Raw genomic sequence first — 19,270 nt, forward strand, 5'->3', positions numbered from 1 at the left:
GTAGGGAGGGGAAACCACATGCCCTCAGCTTTATTGAGAAGATAGAAACAAATGGGGAGGGGGGTTTAGTTCTCTTCTTCGTCATCAACGTCCAAGATGTTGTAGTCCCGCAACAGACTGTGGCTAAATCTGCGGCAGTCCAGGACGGACTTGTTCTCCCTCCTAAGAATAAGCCGGTTCCTGGCAAGCCATTTAGCGTCCTTAAAGCAGTTCATAAGGCGCCAGGCCTCCTGGATGGCTCCAACAGTATGAATACCAGAAAATAGTCCGTACAGCACCGAAGTGTATTGCAGGCTGTTCCTGGGCACAGAGTCTTTGAGTTCATGTTCCAGGGCATCCAACAGGCCTTGCGCAAAGGGGCACTCCCAAAACAGGTGGTACGATGTTTCTTCCTTGAAAGGGCACCTGGGGCAGTACCGGGTTTTGCATAGGTTGCGGGCGTGCATGAATGACCAAATTGGCAGTCCTCCCTGTATGGCCATCCCTGACAAGTCCTTGTGCCCGTTGGTTAACCTGTCTGATGACACATTAGTCTAAACTGTCTCTACGGTGTCATCATTGATCCCTGGAATTGACTCCACAGCATCCATTGCTCTGATGAGCTTGTGGATAGTCTTTGGTTTCCACAAGTCAGGCTTGAGGCCCTCCAGTTTGTGTTCCCTCACAAACTTGACGACATCTCCGTAATACCAGGGACCGTGCCAGTTGTAAGGGATGGAGCTGTCCCAGCACAGACCCCTCCAGAGGGGCAGGAGTAAGAAGAGAGACATAGCCTTGCCCGTAGAGCCATTGGCTGTTCTCAGACTCCGACGAACATTGTCACAGACAAAGGCGATCCGCAGTAAAGTGGGCAGGTCTGGAATGCCCTTTCCACCTTTGCAGGGCTCTTTGTACATGATGGCTCGCTTCACTCTGTCCATCTTGGATCCCCAAACAAAGCAAAACACCATGCCTATGCGGTGTACTGTAGCATAGGCAGAACTTCGTTATGCAGGACGAGTGCTTTCCCTTCAATCGTGAGCTGTCTGAGGCTCCACAGTCCGATTCTCTGGTTGACTTTGGCCAAGCGTTCTTGAGGGCTGCGCCTTCCTTTCCAAACCAGACTCCCAGGATCTTGATGAAGTCCAATTTGATGGTAAATGGGAAGGGGACAGAAGAAGCCAGTTGCCAGTCCCTGAAGAGCATGGCTTCTGACTTCCCGCAGTTGAATTTGGCCCCTGAAGCTTGTCCAAACTCCTCGCAGGTCTGGACGAGTGCAGTCACTAAACGCCGGTCAGCGCAGAAGACGTCCATGTACAGCGAGCACTTGACCTCGTAGTGTCCTGGTGCGGTGATCCCTCTGATCTCTCCATTCTGCCGGATAGACTCCGCAAAGAGTTCTAGAACACAAATAAAAAGAAGAGGTGAAAGAGGGCAGCCTTGTCTGACACCAGAGCAGACCGAAAAAGGGGTCAGTCTTCCAGCCGTTCACCAGCACCGTGTTGCAAATGTCAAGGTACATCAGGTTTACAAACGAGCAGAACCTCCTGCCTAGACCCAGCTTGTGCAAAGCCTTGCCCATGAATTCATGAGACACTCGGTCAAAGGCCTTCTTCTGATCAAAGCTGACCAGGGCCGTGTGTACACGGCGGTCTTTGATTGTACTATGTCTCTCATGAGAGCGAGGCTATCTGCGATCCTGCGGCCAGGAATGCCATAGGTCTGACCGGGGTGGACGATTCTACCGCTGACAACCTTCAGCCGGTTGGCTAGCACCTTGGCGAGGCTCTTGTAGTCCACGTTCAGGAGAGAGATGGGACGCCAATTTTTCAAGTCACATCTCTCTCCCTTCCGCTTATACAAGATCGTGATCATTCCTTCCCTCAACGATGGGGGCATTCTACCCTCCACCTCCATCTCCTCAGAGTTCCAGCAGGTCCGGAAAGATCAGATCCCCCAGCGTTACATAGAGCTCTGCTGGGAGGCTGTCACCTAAAAGATCTAGTGGCAGAGAGCACCTCCCCCACCGTCAGAGGGTCATCCATGTCCTCTGCACCTGCAGGGTCAAGATGGTTAGTGATACTTGACAGGAATTTATCGACAGCTTTTGGGTCGGTGTTCTTCAGGGAGTAGAGGTCACTGTAGTTGTGTGTGACGACTCCCATCACTTCCTCCTTCCTTGATCATATGTTGCCATCCTTGTCTCAAAGTTCGTTTAGGGGAGTGTGGCCGGCGTGGAGTTCTCCTAAAAAAGAACGAGTTACACTTCGCACCCATCTCCAGGTTCTCCACTGGAACAGAAGATGATTTGCTTGGATTCCTCCTCAAAGTGCCTTTTCAGGCTCCTTTTGGTCTCCAGCTCCTCTCTAACACTCCAGTCGCACCGGTGAAGGTCTTGCAGGGACCGCAGCTCACGCTACAGCTCTCTGAAGGCCCTCTTCTTCTCACACGCCTGTTGTTGTTGTTTGGCCTGAAAGAAACAACGAAACTGGAATTTAACATATTCCCACCAGTCACTAGTCTGTTCAAACAAGCATTTGTTATTCCGTCAAGCTTGGTAGACCTCTCTAAGTTCCGCAAGCACATCCTCCCAATTCAACAGAGCGCAGTTCAGTTTCCAGGATTCAGGGCCGGGGGGAACCCATTCCCAAGGATGCACTGGACCTGAACGGCTCTGTGATCAGAGAAGCAAGGGATCATAGAGTGCCTACACCACCTGATTGCCCGAGAGATAAACACAAAGTCTATCCAAGAACGGAGTGAGCCATCCGGTCGGCTCCACGTATAATTAATGGAGCCTTTCCCAATAAAGCCCACAACGTCCTGCAAGGGCACTTCGGTCACCATCTCAATAAGCAGTTTGGAAGAGACATCTAACTTGCTTGAAGTGCCGGAGCTGCATCCGTCCTCAGTTGAATTCCCGGCCATCAATAAGGCCCTAGTGGTAGCGAGCTGCAGTTGCTCACCCTTGTCAGGAAAAGCATACACATTGATGAACCTAACCGCCTCTCCCGCCCAGGAACCGTCTACAACAAGTAGCCTGCCGCAGAAGAGCTCCTGGACGGAGTTAAGTGTAAAAGCACTTCCCCTGAGGAAGATCGCCACCCCAGCCGACTTATAGTCGCCACCACCGGACTAGTAGGATGGGCCATGGGACCACTGCCTGGCCAGATGGTTATGAGACCTAGAGGGGGCAAAGCACACTCCTGCAACATATACACATCGGCAACCTGGGTAGCAAGAAAAGTTAGTACCATCTGACACCTGGACCCATCCTTAATGCTCCTAACATTAATGGAAAAAAATTTAAAATTTGCCATCATGTAGGAAAAAATATAGGTTAGTGGAAACAATACAACTTAGTTACCACCCCGGTCGTTCAGCAGCTTCTCTTTCTCTTGTCCACTGTCTGCGGGTGGCATCTGCAACAGCTGGACCTGGGCTTCGATTCTGGCTATCATTATCTGGAGGGGGGGGGGGGGGGCTAACAATCAGAAAACAACAACACAACCCACTAACCACCAGCTATCAACAAATCATTCCTCTCATTGCCAACCAGAAGTAACCAGAGAACCAAAACCCAGGAGCCTCCTTCACTGAGACATCTATAACACCTAAGGAGAGGAGACAGCAATGCACTGTGGGAAATAAGCAAATCAGACAGGGAGACGACCATCTGTAGTCATGATGTTTATTCTGGAGTGTGCATGAGGAATGAACTGCCTATGGATTATGGGAAATAAGGAGCAGTTGTCACAGCCCCGCCCCTTTCACTAACATTGTCTGCTCCAGGCCAGATGCCAGGAAAGGAAGGATAAAGATGACTGTAATGTGACTTTGTCTTTGGCATTTTATTTCCTGTAAATAATGCCAGAGAAAATGTTGCAGTTTTTTTTCTGTCCACAGTGGGGCGTAGCGCCAGCAGTTTATTCGTGGCTTTATTCCCCTGTAAAAAAAGTGTTGTCAGAAAAATCGCCAATGCTTCAACGGGCTGCATGTCTTGTGTTTCATATTTCCCATAGAAGTTCAGCTAATATCTAGAAATGTGTTTTTCCTAAACAAAATGCACCAAACTTTGGTGCAAAAAAAGCAGAAAACTGTTTTATGAAAGCTCCATAATGGGAGTTTTGTTGGGGGTAAATATAAGCAGAAAAGCGTAATATATGTGCGTGGCCCTGAGTAGTTTGGGGCCATTAGCTTCAGCAAAAAATGATCCCCAGCTCTGCTATCCCAGACAGGTAGTGCTGCCATATACAGTTGCAAGAAAAAGTATGTGAACTCTTTGGAATTATATGGATTTCTCCACAAATTGGTCATAAAATGTGATCTGATCTTCATCTAAGTCACAACAATAAACAATCACAGTCTGCTTAAACTAATTACACACAAAGAATTAAATGTTACCATGTTTTTATTGAACACACCATGTAAACATTCACAGTGCAGGTGGAAAAAGTATGTGAACCCCTAGACTAATGACATCTCCAAGAGCTAATTCGAGTGAGGTATCAGCCAACTGGAGTCCAATCAATGAGATGAGATTGGAGGTGTTGGTTACAGCTGCCCTGCTCTATAAAAAACACACACACCAGTTCTGGGTTTGCTTTTCACAAGAAGCATTGCCTGATGTGAATGATGCCTCACACAAAAGAGCTCTCAGAAGACCTACGATTAAGAATTGTTGACTTGCATAAAGCCTGAAAGGGTTATAAAAGTATCTCTAAAAGCCTTGTTGTTCATCAGTCCACGGTAAGACAAATTGTCTATAAATGGAGAAAGTTTAGCACTGCTGCTACTCTCCGTAGGAGTGGCCGTCCTGTAAAGATGACTGCAAGAGCACAGCACAGACTGCTCAATGAGGTGAAGAAGAATCCTAGAGTGTCAGCTAAAGACTTACAGAAGTCTCTGGCATATGCTGACATCCCTGTTAGCGAATCTACGATACGTAAAACACTAAACAAGAATGGATTTAATGGGAGGATACCACAGAGGAAGCCACTGCTGTCCAAAAACCATTGCACAAGAGCACCTGGATGTTCCACAGCAGTACTGGCAAAATATTCTGTGGACAGATGAAACCAAAGTGGAGTTGTTTGGAAGAAACACACAACACTATGTGTGGAGAAAAAGAGGCACAGCACACCAACATCAAACCTCATCCCAACTGTGAAGTATGGTGGTGGGGGCATCATGGTTTGGGGCTGCTTTGCTGCGTCAGGGCCTGGACGGATTGCTATCATCGAAGGAAAAATGAAGTCCCAACTTTATCAAGACATTTTGCAGGAGAACTTAAGGCCATCTGTCCAGCAGCTGAAGCTCAACAGAAGATGGGTTTTGCAACAGGACAACGACCCAAAGCATAGAAGTAAATCAACAACAGAATGGTTTAAACAGAAGAAAATCCGCCTTCTGGAGTGGCCCAGTCAGAGTCCTGACCTCAACCCGATTGAGATGCTGTGGCATGACCTCAAGAAAGCGATTCACACCAGACATCCCAAGAATATTGCTGAACTGAAACAGTTCTGTTAAGAGGAATGGTCAAGAATTACTCCTGACCGTTGTGCACGTCTGATCTGCAACTACAGGAAACGTTTGGTTGAAGTTATTGCTGCCAAAGGAGGTTCAACCAGTTATTAAATCCAAGGGTTCACATGCTTTTTCCACCTGCACTGTGAATGTTTACATGGTGTGTTCAATAAAAACATGGTAACATTTAATTCTTTGTGTGTTATTAGTTTAAGCCGACTGTGATTGTCTATTGTTGATCACATTTTATGACCAATTTGTGCAGAAATCCATATCATTCCAAAGGGTTCACATACTTTTTCTTGCAACTGTAGATGGTTACAGCACTCCTTAACTGCTACATTCCCACACAATAGGGGTACTTTCCCTTTCAGTGACTGTATCTAACCCTATCCTGTGTGATACTGTCTGCTGAGTGGTATATCTAATCCTATCCTGCATGATACTGTCTGCTGAGCTGTATATCTAATCCTATCATGTGTGATACTGTCTGCTGAGCTGTGTATCTAATCCTGTCCTGCGTGATACTGTCTGCTGAGCTGTGTATCTAATCCTATCCTGTGTGATACTGTCTGCTGAGCTGTGTATCTAATCCTATCCTGTGTGATACTGTCTGCTGAGCTGTGTATCTAATCCTATCCTGTGTGATACTGTCTGCTGAGCTGTGTATCTAATCCTATCCTGTGTGATACTGTCTGCAGAGCTGTGTATCTAATCCTACCCTGTGTGATACTGTCTGCTGAGCTGTGTATCTAATTCCATGCTGTGTGATACTGTCTGCTGAGCTGTGTGTCTTATACCATCCTGCGTGATACTATCTGTTGAGCTGTGTATCTAATTGTAACGGATCTCCTGGCACCCCGACCGGGTACCTCCGTCGATGGATGCTCCTAGTGCTTCCTGAGGACTCCAAGCACTCCACTTGACACCGTAAGCGCTGCAGACCCCACGAACCGCCGAAGCTTGGTTGAGGTCTCACCGTCTCCTACCCACCCTGTGCCTACGACAAAGCTCCAGGCTCCATTGGGTGAACCTCTCCTAAATCCAGAGAGCAGGAACAGCTCTTACAAGAGCTAGTAGTTATAGCCAGGGGAGTATAGCAAATCTTCAGTGTATAGCAATCCCCAGTGTCGATCAGTTACCCAAACACCAGCCTCAACATGATGAAGGGTAAAACAGGAAATCTTTATTGAACACACAAGCATTGACTTATACACATTTTCCAACAAGGTTACCACCCACAGGGTTTTGTAAAAACAACCAATAAACACGTACAATACACTCAGACACTCCCACACAAAATCCTCCCCTCTGCCTGTGATATAATTACCTTACACAATAGGTTGATGTAATTATCACAGGCAGGAGAAAACACAATTTCTTCTGTCCTGGAGACAACCGAGGAGTAAGTCAATTATCTCTCAGGACAAAGGGAAAATCGCCAATACACACGTGGAGACAATAGGACAGACATCACTATTCAAATATACAATGTCCCACCCATTACAGTACACATAGACATTTAACATATCCCAAAATGGCACGAATTAGACCAGGGGTTCAAAAGTTAGTAAAAGTCCTTTGTGAACAAAGGAAGCCTGGCTGATAAGAGGGCCCATAATCCTGGGGCAAGAGGCTGGTAGCCAGGCTTCTCCACCACCCAGTGGTGAGGTTTGTTTCGTCACATTTCTCCCCTTTTCCAAACAGACTAACAGGGTCTCTAACCTTCTGCCGGTCAGTGCCCTTGTTAGTCCAGCAGCCCACCCACAAAACAGAAACAGCAGTACAGCCCACCCACAATAAATGGTTACTGCACCTGAGCAAGGGATAAACCTGTCTATGTCCATGTGCCTCCCCACGGCTGTGTGGGGGACTGGTAGACTGCCTTGGTGGGTTGCTGAGTGGGCAGAGACCAGCGGTACTTTGCCCTGGTGCCAGCGCTACCACGGAAGAAGCCTGGTTGTAGCCTGGTTGATGTAGGGGGAGACCGACTGTCTTCCCTTTGGCTCAACAGCCCTGTTGCTGGGGAACAGGACCGACTGTCCCTACCCCCTGTGCTGTGAGTGCAGAGACCATGGTCCCATCTGCACTGTTGTGGGGCTTACTGTCTCCCCCTGGTGCGTTAAACTGTGGCTGGGGGATGGAGACTGGGCTCTCAATTCCCTGTACATCACACTGCCGCTGGGGAATGGAGACTGGGCTCCCAATTCCCTGTACATCACACTGCCGCTGGGGGATGGAGACTGGGCTCCCAATTCCCTGTACATCACACTGCCGCTGGGGGATGGAGACTGGGCTCCCAATTCCCTGCATATCACACTGCCGCTGGGGGATGGAGACTGGGCTCCCAATTCCCTGTAGATCACACGGCCGCTGGGAAATGGAGACTGGGCTCCCAATTCCCTGTACATCACACAGCCGCTGGGGAATGGAGACTGGGCTCCCAATTCCCTGCATATCACACAGCCGCTGGGCGATGGAGACGATGCTCTCCTCTCCCTGCAAAACATACTGCCGCTGGGGAGCAGGACCGACTGTCCCTACTCCCTGAAACTCCGGCTGCCGTTGGGGATCTGGGCCAACTGCCCAGCATCCCTGTAGGGCCGGTGGAGAGACCTCGGTCCCATCTCCACCTGCCATATGGGGTTCCCCCCAGGACCAGTCTATGAGGTCCCCTACCTGTGTAGCTGGTACTGAAGCAGGGGATACTTCAGTCGGGTCTTCCCAGTAAACCTTCACAATATCCTCCCAGCTGAAGTACTCTGGACCTGGGTCTGACACTCTGCTCTCTCGCTGAGCCCTCTCAATGGAGTGGAAGAGATCTCATTAGTCCTGCTCCAGTTCCCACTCCAGGGTTGCTAGGTGAGCCAGGTCTTTCTCTACCTCGTGGGGTCATCCCAATCCTGCCTAGCCTCCCTCTCGTAGAAAATGTTCTGAAGTCTGGACTCTGCAGGGCTCCCGAAGTCAGGCTCTGCAAAATACTCCCATAACAAGCCAGGACCATCAAACTCCTCTCCCTCTGGCTTGTCATGCTCAGCTGTCCAGGGTATATACTGTGCCATATACCACCAGAGCGCCTGGTAGGCATCCTCCAAACATAGCTCCTGCCATACCCGGTGCTCTTGTTCCTTCACCCATTCCTCCAGGGGCTGCTCTCCCAGGAAGGGCATCCGCAGGGCCACTTGCTTCTGCAATCGCTGCTCTCCACTGGGGAAACTCTCACCTCGCTGGTATTGTACATTACCCAGGGCCTGGTACCAGATGCCTTTCCTTAATGCATTCCGGCCATCTAGGTCTTCCTCATCGTATAACACTGCTGGTTTTATCCTGCTGCTGTAGCCAGGGGCGCTGTACGGATACTAGCGTTGCCCTTAATTTTGTCAATCCACGAATGGTGTCTCTGAGCTGCTTCTCCTCTCACTAGGACGCCATCCCACTGCTTGCCACCAATGTAACGGATCTCCTGGCACCCCGACCGGGTACCTCCATCGATAGATGCTCCTAGTGCTTCCTGAGGACTCCAAGCACTCCACTTGACACCGTAAGCGATGCAGACCAGACGAACCGCCGAAGCTTGGTTGAGGTCTCACCGTCTCCTACTCACCCTGGACCTACGACAAGGCTCCAGGCTCCAGTGGGTGAACCTCTCCTAAATCCAGAGAGCAGGAACAGCTCTTACAAGAGCTAATAGTATAGCCAGGGTAGTATAGCAAATCTTCAGCGTATAGCAATCCCCAGTGTCGATCAGTTACCCAAACACCAGCCTCAACATGATGAAGGGTAAAACAGGAAATCTTTATTAAAACACACAAGCATTGACTTATACACATTTGCCAACAAGGTTACCACCCACAGGGTTTTGTAAAAACAACCAATAAACACGTACAATACACTCAGACACTCCCACACAAAATCCTCCCCTCTGCCTGTGATACATTTACCCTACACAATGGGTTGATGCAATTGTATCACAGGCAGGAGAATACACAGTGTCTTCTGTCCTGGAGACAACCGAGGAGTAAGTCAATTATCTCTCAGGACAAAGGGAAATCGCCAATACACACGTGGAGACAATAGGACAGACATCACTACTCAAATATACAATGTCCCACCCATTACAGTACACATAGACATTTAACATATCCCAAAATGGCACGAATTAGACCAGGGGTTCAAAAGTTAGTAAAAGTCCTTTGTAAACAAAGGAAGCCTGGCTGATAAGAGGGCCCATAATCCTGGGGCAAGAGGCTGGTAGCCAGGCTTCTCCACCACCCAGGTTGGTTTTGTCACACTAATCCTATCCTGTGTGATACTGTCTGCTGAGCTGTGTATCTAATCCTATCCTGTGTGATACAGTCTGCTGAGCTCTGTATCTAATCCTATCCTGTGTGATACTGACCGCTGAGCTGTGTATCTAATCCTATCCTGTGTGATACTGTCTGCTGAGCTGTGTATCTAATCCTATCCTGTGTGATACTGACTGCTGAGCTGTGTATCTAATCCTCACCTGTGTGATACTGTCTGCTGAGCTGTGTATCTAATCCTCTCCTGTGTGATACTGTCTGTTGAGCTGTGTATCTAATCCTATCCTGTGTGATACTGTCTGCTGAGCTGTGTATCTAATCCTATCCTGTGTGATACAGTCTGCTGAGCTCTGTATCTAATCCTATCCTGTGTGATACTGACCGCTGAGCTGTGTATCTAATCCTATCCTGTGTGATACTGTCTGCTGAGCTGTGTATCTAATCCTATCCTGTGTGATACTGACTGCTGAGCTGTGTATCTAATCCTCACCTGTGTGATACTGTCTGCTGAGCTGTGTATCTAATCCTATCCTGTGTGATACTGTCTGTTGAGCTGTGTATCTAATCCTATCCTGTGTGATACTGTCTGCTGAGCTGTGTATCTAATCCTATCATGTGTGATACTGTCTGCTGAGCTGTGTATCTAATCATATCATGTGTGATACTGCCTGCTGAGCTGTGTATCTAATCCTATCCTGTGTGATAGTCTGCTGAGCTGTGTATCTAATCCTATCCTGTGTGATACAGTCTGTTATTGTCCGCAATTGCGGAACGCACACCGGCCAGCATCCATGTATTGCGGATCCAAAAACACTATGGTCGTCTGAATGAGCCCTAAGAGAGAGACAGAAACATACAGAGAGAAAGAGACATGCAGCCAAAGAAAGAGACAGGCGGAAAATGGGAAACTGCCACAGAGAAGAGCGACAGTCAGACAGAGACAGAGACCGATGCCAGCAGACAGAAAGTCAACCTGTCACAGAGACAGCAAGAGAGAGGGACAGCCAAAGAAAGACAGACACAAAGAAATGGACAGACTGACAGAGACCAAGACATCCAAAGTCTAAGAAAGACAGTCAGAGAGCCTAACCGAGACAGCCAAAAAGAGAGGGACCGCAAGGGAAAGAGAGACATATACAGAGAGCCAGACAGAAAGACTTCCAGACAGACAAAGAGACAGATAGCAAAATATACAGAAAGAGACTGCGACAGCCAGAAATAGCCAGACAGTCAGCCCAACAGAGAGACAGGCAAATACAGAGAGACACAAAGACCAGACAGAAACAGACAGAAAGGCAGAGAGACAGCCAAAGAGAGAGAGAGAGGGACAGTGAAAGACAGCCAGACATATGAAAACACAGAGATATGGACAGAGTCGAAGAGACAACCAGAGACAGACTGCTAGACAAACAGACAGCTAGAGAGAGAGGGACAGCCAGACGGGGACAGAGTAGCAGACATACACCTACAAAAAGAGGTAGAAACAGACAGTGACAGCCAGACAGAGATAATCAGAGACAGCCAAAGAGAAAGGGACAGCTAGACAGTGAGACCAACAGAGAGACATCCAAGACAGAGAGCCCGACATAGACAGGCAGAGGCACAGTGACAGACAGCAAGAAAAAGTCACAGAGGACACAAAGGCCTCTTGCACAGACCGTGTGGCTTTTTCAGTGTTTTGCGGTCCGCAGAAAATGGATCCGCAAAAAATACGGATGACGTCCGCGTGCATTCCGTATTTTGCATAACAGAACGTCCGGCCCCGGATAGAACAGTCCTATCCTTGTCCGTAATGCGTGTGTGACTTGCGTTAATCATGTGTCCTCTTGTGATTTTCTAATAAAATGATGTTATTTTTGGACTTTTCTGGTATTATTTGTAATAGACCCGGCTATATGTAGGTTCCTTGTCCGTAATGCAGACAATAATAGGACATGGTTTTTTTTTTGCGGAACGGAAATACGGACAAACTGCTCGCACACGGAGTAACTTCAGTTTTTTATTAGCGGACCCATTGAAGTGAATGGTTCCGCATACGGTCCGCTAAAAAAACGGACACGGAAAGAAAATACACCCACTAGTGAATACTCAGATGTCACCTGCAGCGGCCAAAGGACACATGACTATGCGGAGGTGTCATGGAAGATGACGTCAGCGCTGCAGGAGCGGGGCGAGACACTGGAAGAAGCAGCGGAGGAATGAGCTAAGAACTCCGCACGAGAAGGAAACATGGCGGCAGCCAGGAGCGCAGGGGCCAGACGTGAGGGGCACAGAGGTCCGATGAGGGGCCAAATTATAACACACAGTTCATCGGTTTACTCACGGTCAGCAGAAAGCCTCCCGGGGCTGGCGGCACGAAATCCTCCGGGGCACGCTCTGGGGTAGGAAGCATCAGCCAAGATGGAGGTCGAGGTGCCCGTGATGTCAGGGGTGCTTAGGGTGCTTGTTGCGGCTGAGTCCTTTGATGTAATTTGTCGTGACGCCAATCCCGTTATTGGTGGTACAACCATAGGTAGTAATAATGAGGTAGACAGTGGTAATAATGAGGTAGACAGTGGTAATAATGAGGTAGACAGCGGTAATAATGAGGTAGACAGCGGTGATAATGAGGTAGACAGTGGTAATAATGAGGTAGACAGCGGTAATAATGAGGTAGACAGTGGTGGTAATAATGAGGTAGACAGTGGTGGTAATAATGAGGTAGACAGTGGTAATAATGAGGTAGACAGTGGTGGTAATAATGAGGTAGACAGTGGTGGTAATAATGAGGTAGACAGTGGTAATAATGAGGTAGACAGTGGTAATAATGAGGTAGACAGTGGTAATAATGAGGTAGACAGCGGTAATAATGAGGTACACAGCGGTAATAATGAGGTACACAGCGGTAATAATGAGGTAGACAGTGGTAATAATGAGGTAGACAGTGGTAATAATGAGGTAGACAGTGGTAATAATGAGGTAGACAGTGGTAATAATGAGGTAGACAGTGGTAATAATGAGGTACACAGTGGTAATAATGGGGTAGACAGTGGTAATAATGAGGTAGACAGCGGTGATAATGAGGTAGACAGTGGTAATAATGAGGTAGACAGCGGTAATAATGAGGTAGACAGCGGTAATAATGAGGTAGACAGTGGTGATAATGAGGTAGACAGCGGTAATAATGAGGTAGACAGCGGTAATAATGAGGTAGACAGTGGTAATAATGAGGTAGACAGTGGTAATAATGAGGTAGACAGTGGTAATAATGAGGTAGACATTGGTAATAATGAGGTAGACAGTGGTGATAATGAGGTAGACAGTGGTGATAATGAGGTAGACAGTGGTGATAATGAGGTAGACAGTGGTAATAATGAGGTAGACAGTGGTAATAATGAGGTAGACAGCGGTAATAATGAGGTAGACAGCGGTAATAATGAGGTAGACAGCGGTAATAATGAGGTAGACAGTGGTAATAATGAGGTAGACAGTGGTAATAATGAGGTAGACAGCGGTAATAATGAGGTAGACAGTGGTGATAATGAGGTAGACAGTGGTGATAATGAGGTAGACAGTGGTAATACTGAGGTAGACAGTGGTAATAATGAGGTAGACAGTGGTAATAATGAGGTAGACATTGGTGATAATGAGGTAGACAGCGGTAATAATGAGGTAGACAGTGGTAATAATGAGGTAGACAGTGGTAATAATGAGGTAGACAGTGGTGATAATGAGGTAGACAGTGGTAATAAGGAGGTAGACAGTGGTAATAATGAGGTAGACATTGGTGATAATGAGGTAGACAGCGGTGATAATGAGGTAGACAGTGGTAATAATGAGGTAGACAGCGGTAATAATGAGGTAGACAGTGGTAATACTGAGGTAGACAGTGGTAATAATGAGGTAGACAGTGGTAATAATGAGGTAGACATTGGTGATAATGAGGTAGACAGCGGTAATAATGAGGTAGACAGTGGTAATAATGAGGTAGACAGTGGTAATAATGAGGTAGACAGTGGTGATAATGAGGTAGACAGTGGTAATAAGGAGGTAGACAGTGGTAATAATGAGGTAGACATTGGTGATAATGAGGTAGACAGCGGTGATAATGAGGTAGACAGTGGTAATAATGAGGTAGACAGCGGTAATAATGAGGTAGACAGTGGTAATAATGAGGTAGACAGTGGTAATAATGATATAGACAGTGGTGATAATGAGGTAGACAGTGGTAATAATGAGGTAGACAGTGGTAATAATGAGGTAGACAGCGGTGATAATGAGGTAGACAGTGGTAATAATGAGGTAGACAGTGGTAATAATGAGGTAGACAGTGGTAATAATGAGGTAGACAGCGGTGATAATGAGGTAGACAGTGGTAATAATGAGGTAGACAGTGGTAATAATGAGGTACACAGCGGTGATAATGAGGTAGACAGTGGTAATAATGAGGTACACAGCGGTGATAATGAGGTAGACAGCGGTAATAATGAGGTAGACAGCGGTAATAATGAGGTAGACAGTGGTAATAATGAGGTAGACAGCGGTAATAATGAGGTAGACAGTGGTAATAATGAGGTAGACAGTGGTAATAATGAGGTAGACAGCGGTGAAAATGAGGTAGACAGTGGTAATAATGAGGTAGACAGCGGTAATAATGAGGTAGACAGTGGTAATAATGAGGTAGACAGTGGTAATAATGAGGTAGACAGCGGTAATAATGAGGTAGACAGTGGTAATAATGAGGTAGACAGTGGTAATAATGAGGTAGACAGCGGTAATAATGAGGTAGACAGTGGTAATAATGAGGTAGACAGTGGTAATAAGGAGGTAGACAGTGGTAATAATGAGGTAGACAGTGGTAATAATGAGGTAGACAGTGGTGATAATGAGGTAGACACCGTTTCTAGGCTTTTTAGGCCTGACTTGGAGCTCAGCCGGATAGTCTCTATATCAGTGTAATCTGGTGAGGAGGCCGGAGGCGATGGTGTCCTTCACCTGAATGTCCCACAGGTCCTTGATGCCCGATTTGTGGCTTTTATCCTTTGGATATAGATAAGTCCTTATTCCTTGTCCCTTTCTGGACTAAACCTTCATCAGAGCAGAAGAGCAGGATCTGCCCTCTCTCCCTCTCAGCATCAGTCTCCTAATCACTGACCTCCACTGCCCTGTCTCCTCCCCCTCTTCACTAGGCCTGGACTAGGTGTATATATAGAACCTAAGTGTCATCCCCATCTAGTGGTGGGATGTATAAACTACACCTAATCTGCCTGGTAACAGGGATTTTGCAGATACATTAATACAAAGTACCACAATACAGCACAATGCAATTGTTAAGACAAAAAGTACTTTTAAGCAGTGACCCCACACACACGTAGCGGGACGCTGCCAACATGGCGGCTGAAAGAGAGAGAGAGGACAACCAGGAGAGAGGACAGAGGGAAAGCCAGAGAGAGAGGACAGCCAGAGAGAGAAAGGACAACCAAACAGAGCGAGACAGAGGGAAAGCCAGAGAGAGAGAGAGAGAGAGGACAGCCAGAAACGGAGAGAGAGAGAGGACAGCCAGAAACTGAGAGAGAGAGAGGACAGCCAGAGAGAGAGGACAGCCAGAAACTGAGAGAGAGAGAGGACAGCCAGAGAGAGAGGACAGCCAGAAACGGAGAGAGAGAGAGGACAGCCAGAAACTGAGAGAGAGAGAGAGAGAGGACAGCCAGAAACGGAGAGAGAGAGAGGACAGCCAGAAACGGAGAGGACAGCTAGAAACTGAGAGAGAGAGAGAGAGAGAGAAGACAGCCAGAAACGGAGCGAGAGAGAGGACAGCCAGAAACAGAGAGAGAGAGAGGACAGCCAGAAAGAGAGAGAGAGAGAGGACAGCCAGAAACGGAGAGAGAGAGAGGACAGCCAGAAAGAGAGAGAGAGGACAGCCAGAAAGAGAGAGAGAGAGAGGACAGCCAGAAACGGAGAGAGAGAGAGGACAGCCAGAAACGGAGAGGACAGCTAGAAACTGAGAGAGAGAGAGAGAGAAGACAGCCAGAAACGGAGCGAGAGAGAGGACAGCCAGAAACAGAGAGAGAGAGAGGACAGCCAGAAAGAGAGAGAGAGAGAGAGGACAGCCAGAAAGAGAGAGAGAGAGAGGACAGCCAGAAACGGAGAGAGAGAGAGGACAGCCAGAAAGAGAGAGAGAGGACAGCCAGAAACGGAGAGAGAGGACAGCCAGAAACGGAGAGAGAGGACAGCCAGAAAGAGAGAGAGAGAGAGGACAGCCAGAAACGGAGAGAGAGAGAGGACAGCCAGAAAGAGAGAGAGAGAGAGGACAGCCAGAAACGGAGAGAGAGAGAGGACAGCCAGAAACGGAGAGAGAGGACAGCCAGAAATAAAGCCATGAAATGTGTGGTCCTAATGTTTTGCTCCCCCCTGATGTCCTCCTCTGTCCTCGCCCCATTTTCCACCTCTGATCCCCCTTTACAAACCTTCTGTTTCTTTCCTCCTTACGCCCCCCCTCCCCTCCCCCCTCTCACACTCTGTAGAAGATTTGTACCTTTTAGATAATAAAACTGTTACTCAAGGAAAGATTTTTTTTTAGTTTTTATAATTTTTTTGGTAACAATCCAGCAAGATCTTCTAGCACAAGCGAGAGGTGATTGGGTGGTGATCCTCTTTATCCTGAATGTTGAGGGGTTCTCTCTGTGCCTCTGCAGGATTGCTTTTTTTTGGGGGGGGGAGGGGAGGGATAGGTTTTGGGTAAGGGTAGTTTTTTAGTTTTTTTTTGGGGGGGGGGGGGGGTAAGGGATAGGTTTTTTCTGCAGAGATGGTTGGCTGCAGATGAGGGGTAGTTGGTGACACCCCTTGGGAGTCTGTTGTTGTTGACTCCAGATGGCTGACTTGTTCTATGGCAGGTGTCGTTCTGGTGGGAAGCTGGTTCTTGGTCCTGATGTTTTTTTCGACCAGTCTACGCTCAGGGCATGACGCCAAAGGAACCCGACCAATACAGTGACAATTAGACAGCAGACAGCAGCGTAGATGGCATAGCTGACATGGCTCTGGAGGAAGGCGAGGATGATGTCTTTAGTGGAGGGACCATGTTCGATCCTCTCCTCCTCTTCCTCCTGGGCAGGTAGTTTTTGTGCCAGAGCTCGATGGAATTCAGCTTCTATTTCCTCGACTGCCTTGGATTTAGTCTGCGTCACTGAAAAACAGAAGAGAATACAATAAATAAGGCGATGAGGAGAACGTTGTCTTCTGCAGGGCTGAATGAAAGACTGAGAAGTTATCAGAGATGGTTCTTTACTGTAAGAGCAGAGGCCGGAGGGGCTTCTTATCGTATAGATATATATTTATCCGAATGGTCTAGAAAAGAGAACATTCGAGAGAGAAAACTATGTCTTACCATCGAGATAAAAGAATCTTCGGAGTATGATGTCATCATCCTCATCCATTATCTCACAGGCATAAGTTCCTTTATGGCTGACTCTGGTTGGCTTGATGTGTACATCCAGGTCATCCCCAATGTAGAAGTCTTTAAAGTTACTCAAATCCGTTTTTTTGATCTAAAAGTGAAAACATTGATGACATTGTATGAGACATGTGTCCTATGTGGAGTATAAATGGCAGTATAAATTTGCACTGTAATAGAATGGTATATGCGACTTACGTTTTTGGCGTACTTCCAAACAACCTTCGGATGATCGGGAAGGATAAAGGACGCCGTGCACCAGATTCTGGTCTCTTCCAGCTCTTCCACCTTGATGTCCTTAACTGAAATGGGAAACCACGGTCAATGACATGCAGCAATGAGCTAACAGGTTCATAAGAGGTTCCCCAACTAATGGTAGAAACGATCTTACGGGGACAGGTCACCGGGATCTTGCAGTCCTCCTCAGCACATCGGCTGCATGAGAAGGTTCGGGCAGCTTTTTGAAGCCCTAGGGAAAGAAATAGAGAGAGGGGTCTAATGTCTGAGGTCAATGATGACCCCACCATGTATGTAATGGAGGCCACACATCAAAATGACATTACTCACCGCATGGAGGTCTGCAATCCACCGGTGGATGACCTAATGGAAAGAAATCAAATATGGTTAAGGATGGATGATGTGATATATATAGAATATGTCTCCTGGCTCTTTATGAGGATCTTTAGTACTTACTTGCCACACGATCTTTCACGCCTTTTACAAATTCAGCCATCTTTTTGTCAAACTGTTCTACCCAAGCTGGTGGGAAAAAATTTGGGGAAAACTTACATTTACTATTTTTGACTCAAAAGAAATTGGGGAAATTCTTGAGATTTCAGGAACTTACATAGTTTGTCAATTTTCTTGACCTCTTTTTCAAAGGTCTTGAGATACTTTCTGATGTTCTGTATCTGGTTGAAGGCTGTAAGGAGAAGACACATGAGATTTAGGACATTGCCTACAGCGCTCTATGATGGAGATGGGGCTCTCTGGAGATCTCCTGCTCGGACAACTGTTAATGAGCTACAAGTAAAGCTTTAGTCGGCAGAGAAATGGCTCAATCCTGAGAGGACACATGTACTAGATAGAAGATGAAGCCGTTACCCATCGAGATGTTATTCAGGGGGTCAAAGCCCCAGTGTAGCCTCTGGAGACATTCTTCGGCCCCCATTTTGTCCAGCGAGACCGCATGGTAACAAATGCTGGCTCTGTCCGCTGGGGTGGTGAAGCATTTCAGGCAAGATGTCGCTACCTGAGCTCCACATAGAAATACTATTATCTGCAGCAGCAGATAATAGGAAGCAAATAATCGCATGACGTATCGTCGCTATATCCCTTCAGTGGGCGAACCTGAGAAAACGGAGAGAAGGGGGTATAAGTGGGGTCATTTATCAGACTGGTGTCAAGTAGAACTGGCTTAGTTTCCCATAGCAACCAATCAGATTCCACCTTTCATTTTCCAAAGAAGCTGTGAAAAATGAAAGGTGGAATCTGATTGGTTGCTATGGACATTTAACCCCTTAAGGACGCAGGGCGTACCGGTACGCCCTATTTCCCGAGTCCTAACCGGTACGTCCTAACTTTAAATCGCGATTCTGGCGCCACGGGGGCTAATCGGAACGGGATCCCGGCTGAAATCATTCAGCCGGCATCCTGTCACAACACCAGGGGGGGTCATGTGACCCCCCGTATCGGCGATCGTCGCAAAAAGCAGGTCAATTCAGACCTGCGGTTTGCTGCGCTTTCTGCAGTTTCTGATCCCCGCAGTCACTGACCGCGGGGATCAGAAACTTTAGTGTCCCTAAAATACAGATTTTCCACCCCCCCTGCACCCCTGCATGATTTTTTGCCAGCGGGTGGTGCAGGGGGGAGAGTTGTGGGCGGTGGGGGCGGTGCGGGAGGCGGGCGGTGCGGCAGGCGGGATCGCGATCCCCCGCCCGCCTCCTCTTGAAAATTCATTGGTGGCCAGTGGGTATACCAGGGTGTCAGCACATTGCTGACACCCTGGTATAAACGGCTGACATCTGTGCAG

At 47.6% G+C, this 19,270-nt stretch overlaps 1 protein-coding gene across 1 annotated transcript; it reads right to left on the reverse strand.

Moving 5' to 3' along the window:
- Positions 1–16,672: 16,672 nt before the first annotated feature.
- LOC120981578 (sperm acrosome membrane-associated protein 6-like) lies at positions 16,673–18,532 on the reverse strand. Its single transcript, XM_040411116.1, has 8 exons — positions 18,343–18,532; positions 18,086–18,160; positions 17,932–17,997; positions 17,806–17,838; positions 17,630–17,707; positions 17,437–17,540; positions 17,173–17,332; positions 16,673–16,971 (listed from the first exon to the last, which is right to left on the reverse strand). Exons 1-8 carry the CDS (start codon positions 18,407–18,409, stop codon positions 16,673–16,675), a joined length of 882 nt encoding a protein of 293 aa, XP_040267050.1. The 5' UTR covers positions 18,410–18,532.
- Positions 18,533–19,270: the final 738 nt, after the last annotated feature.

This window comes from Bufo bufo, chromosome 11 (assembly GCF_905171765.1).
Source record: "Bufo bufo chromosome 11, aBufBuf1.1, whole genome shotgun sequence".
NCBI lineage: Eukaryota > Metazoa > Chordata > Amphibia > Anura > Bufonidae > Bufo > Bufo bufo.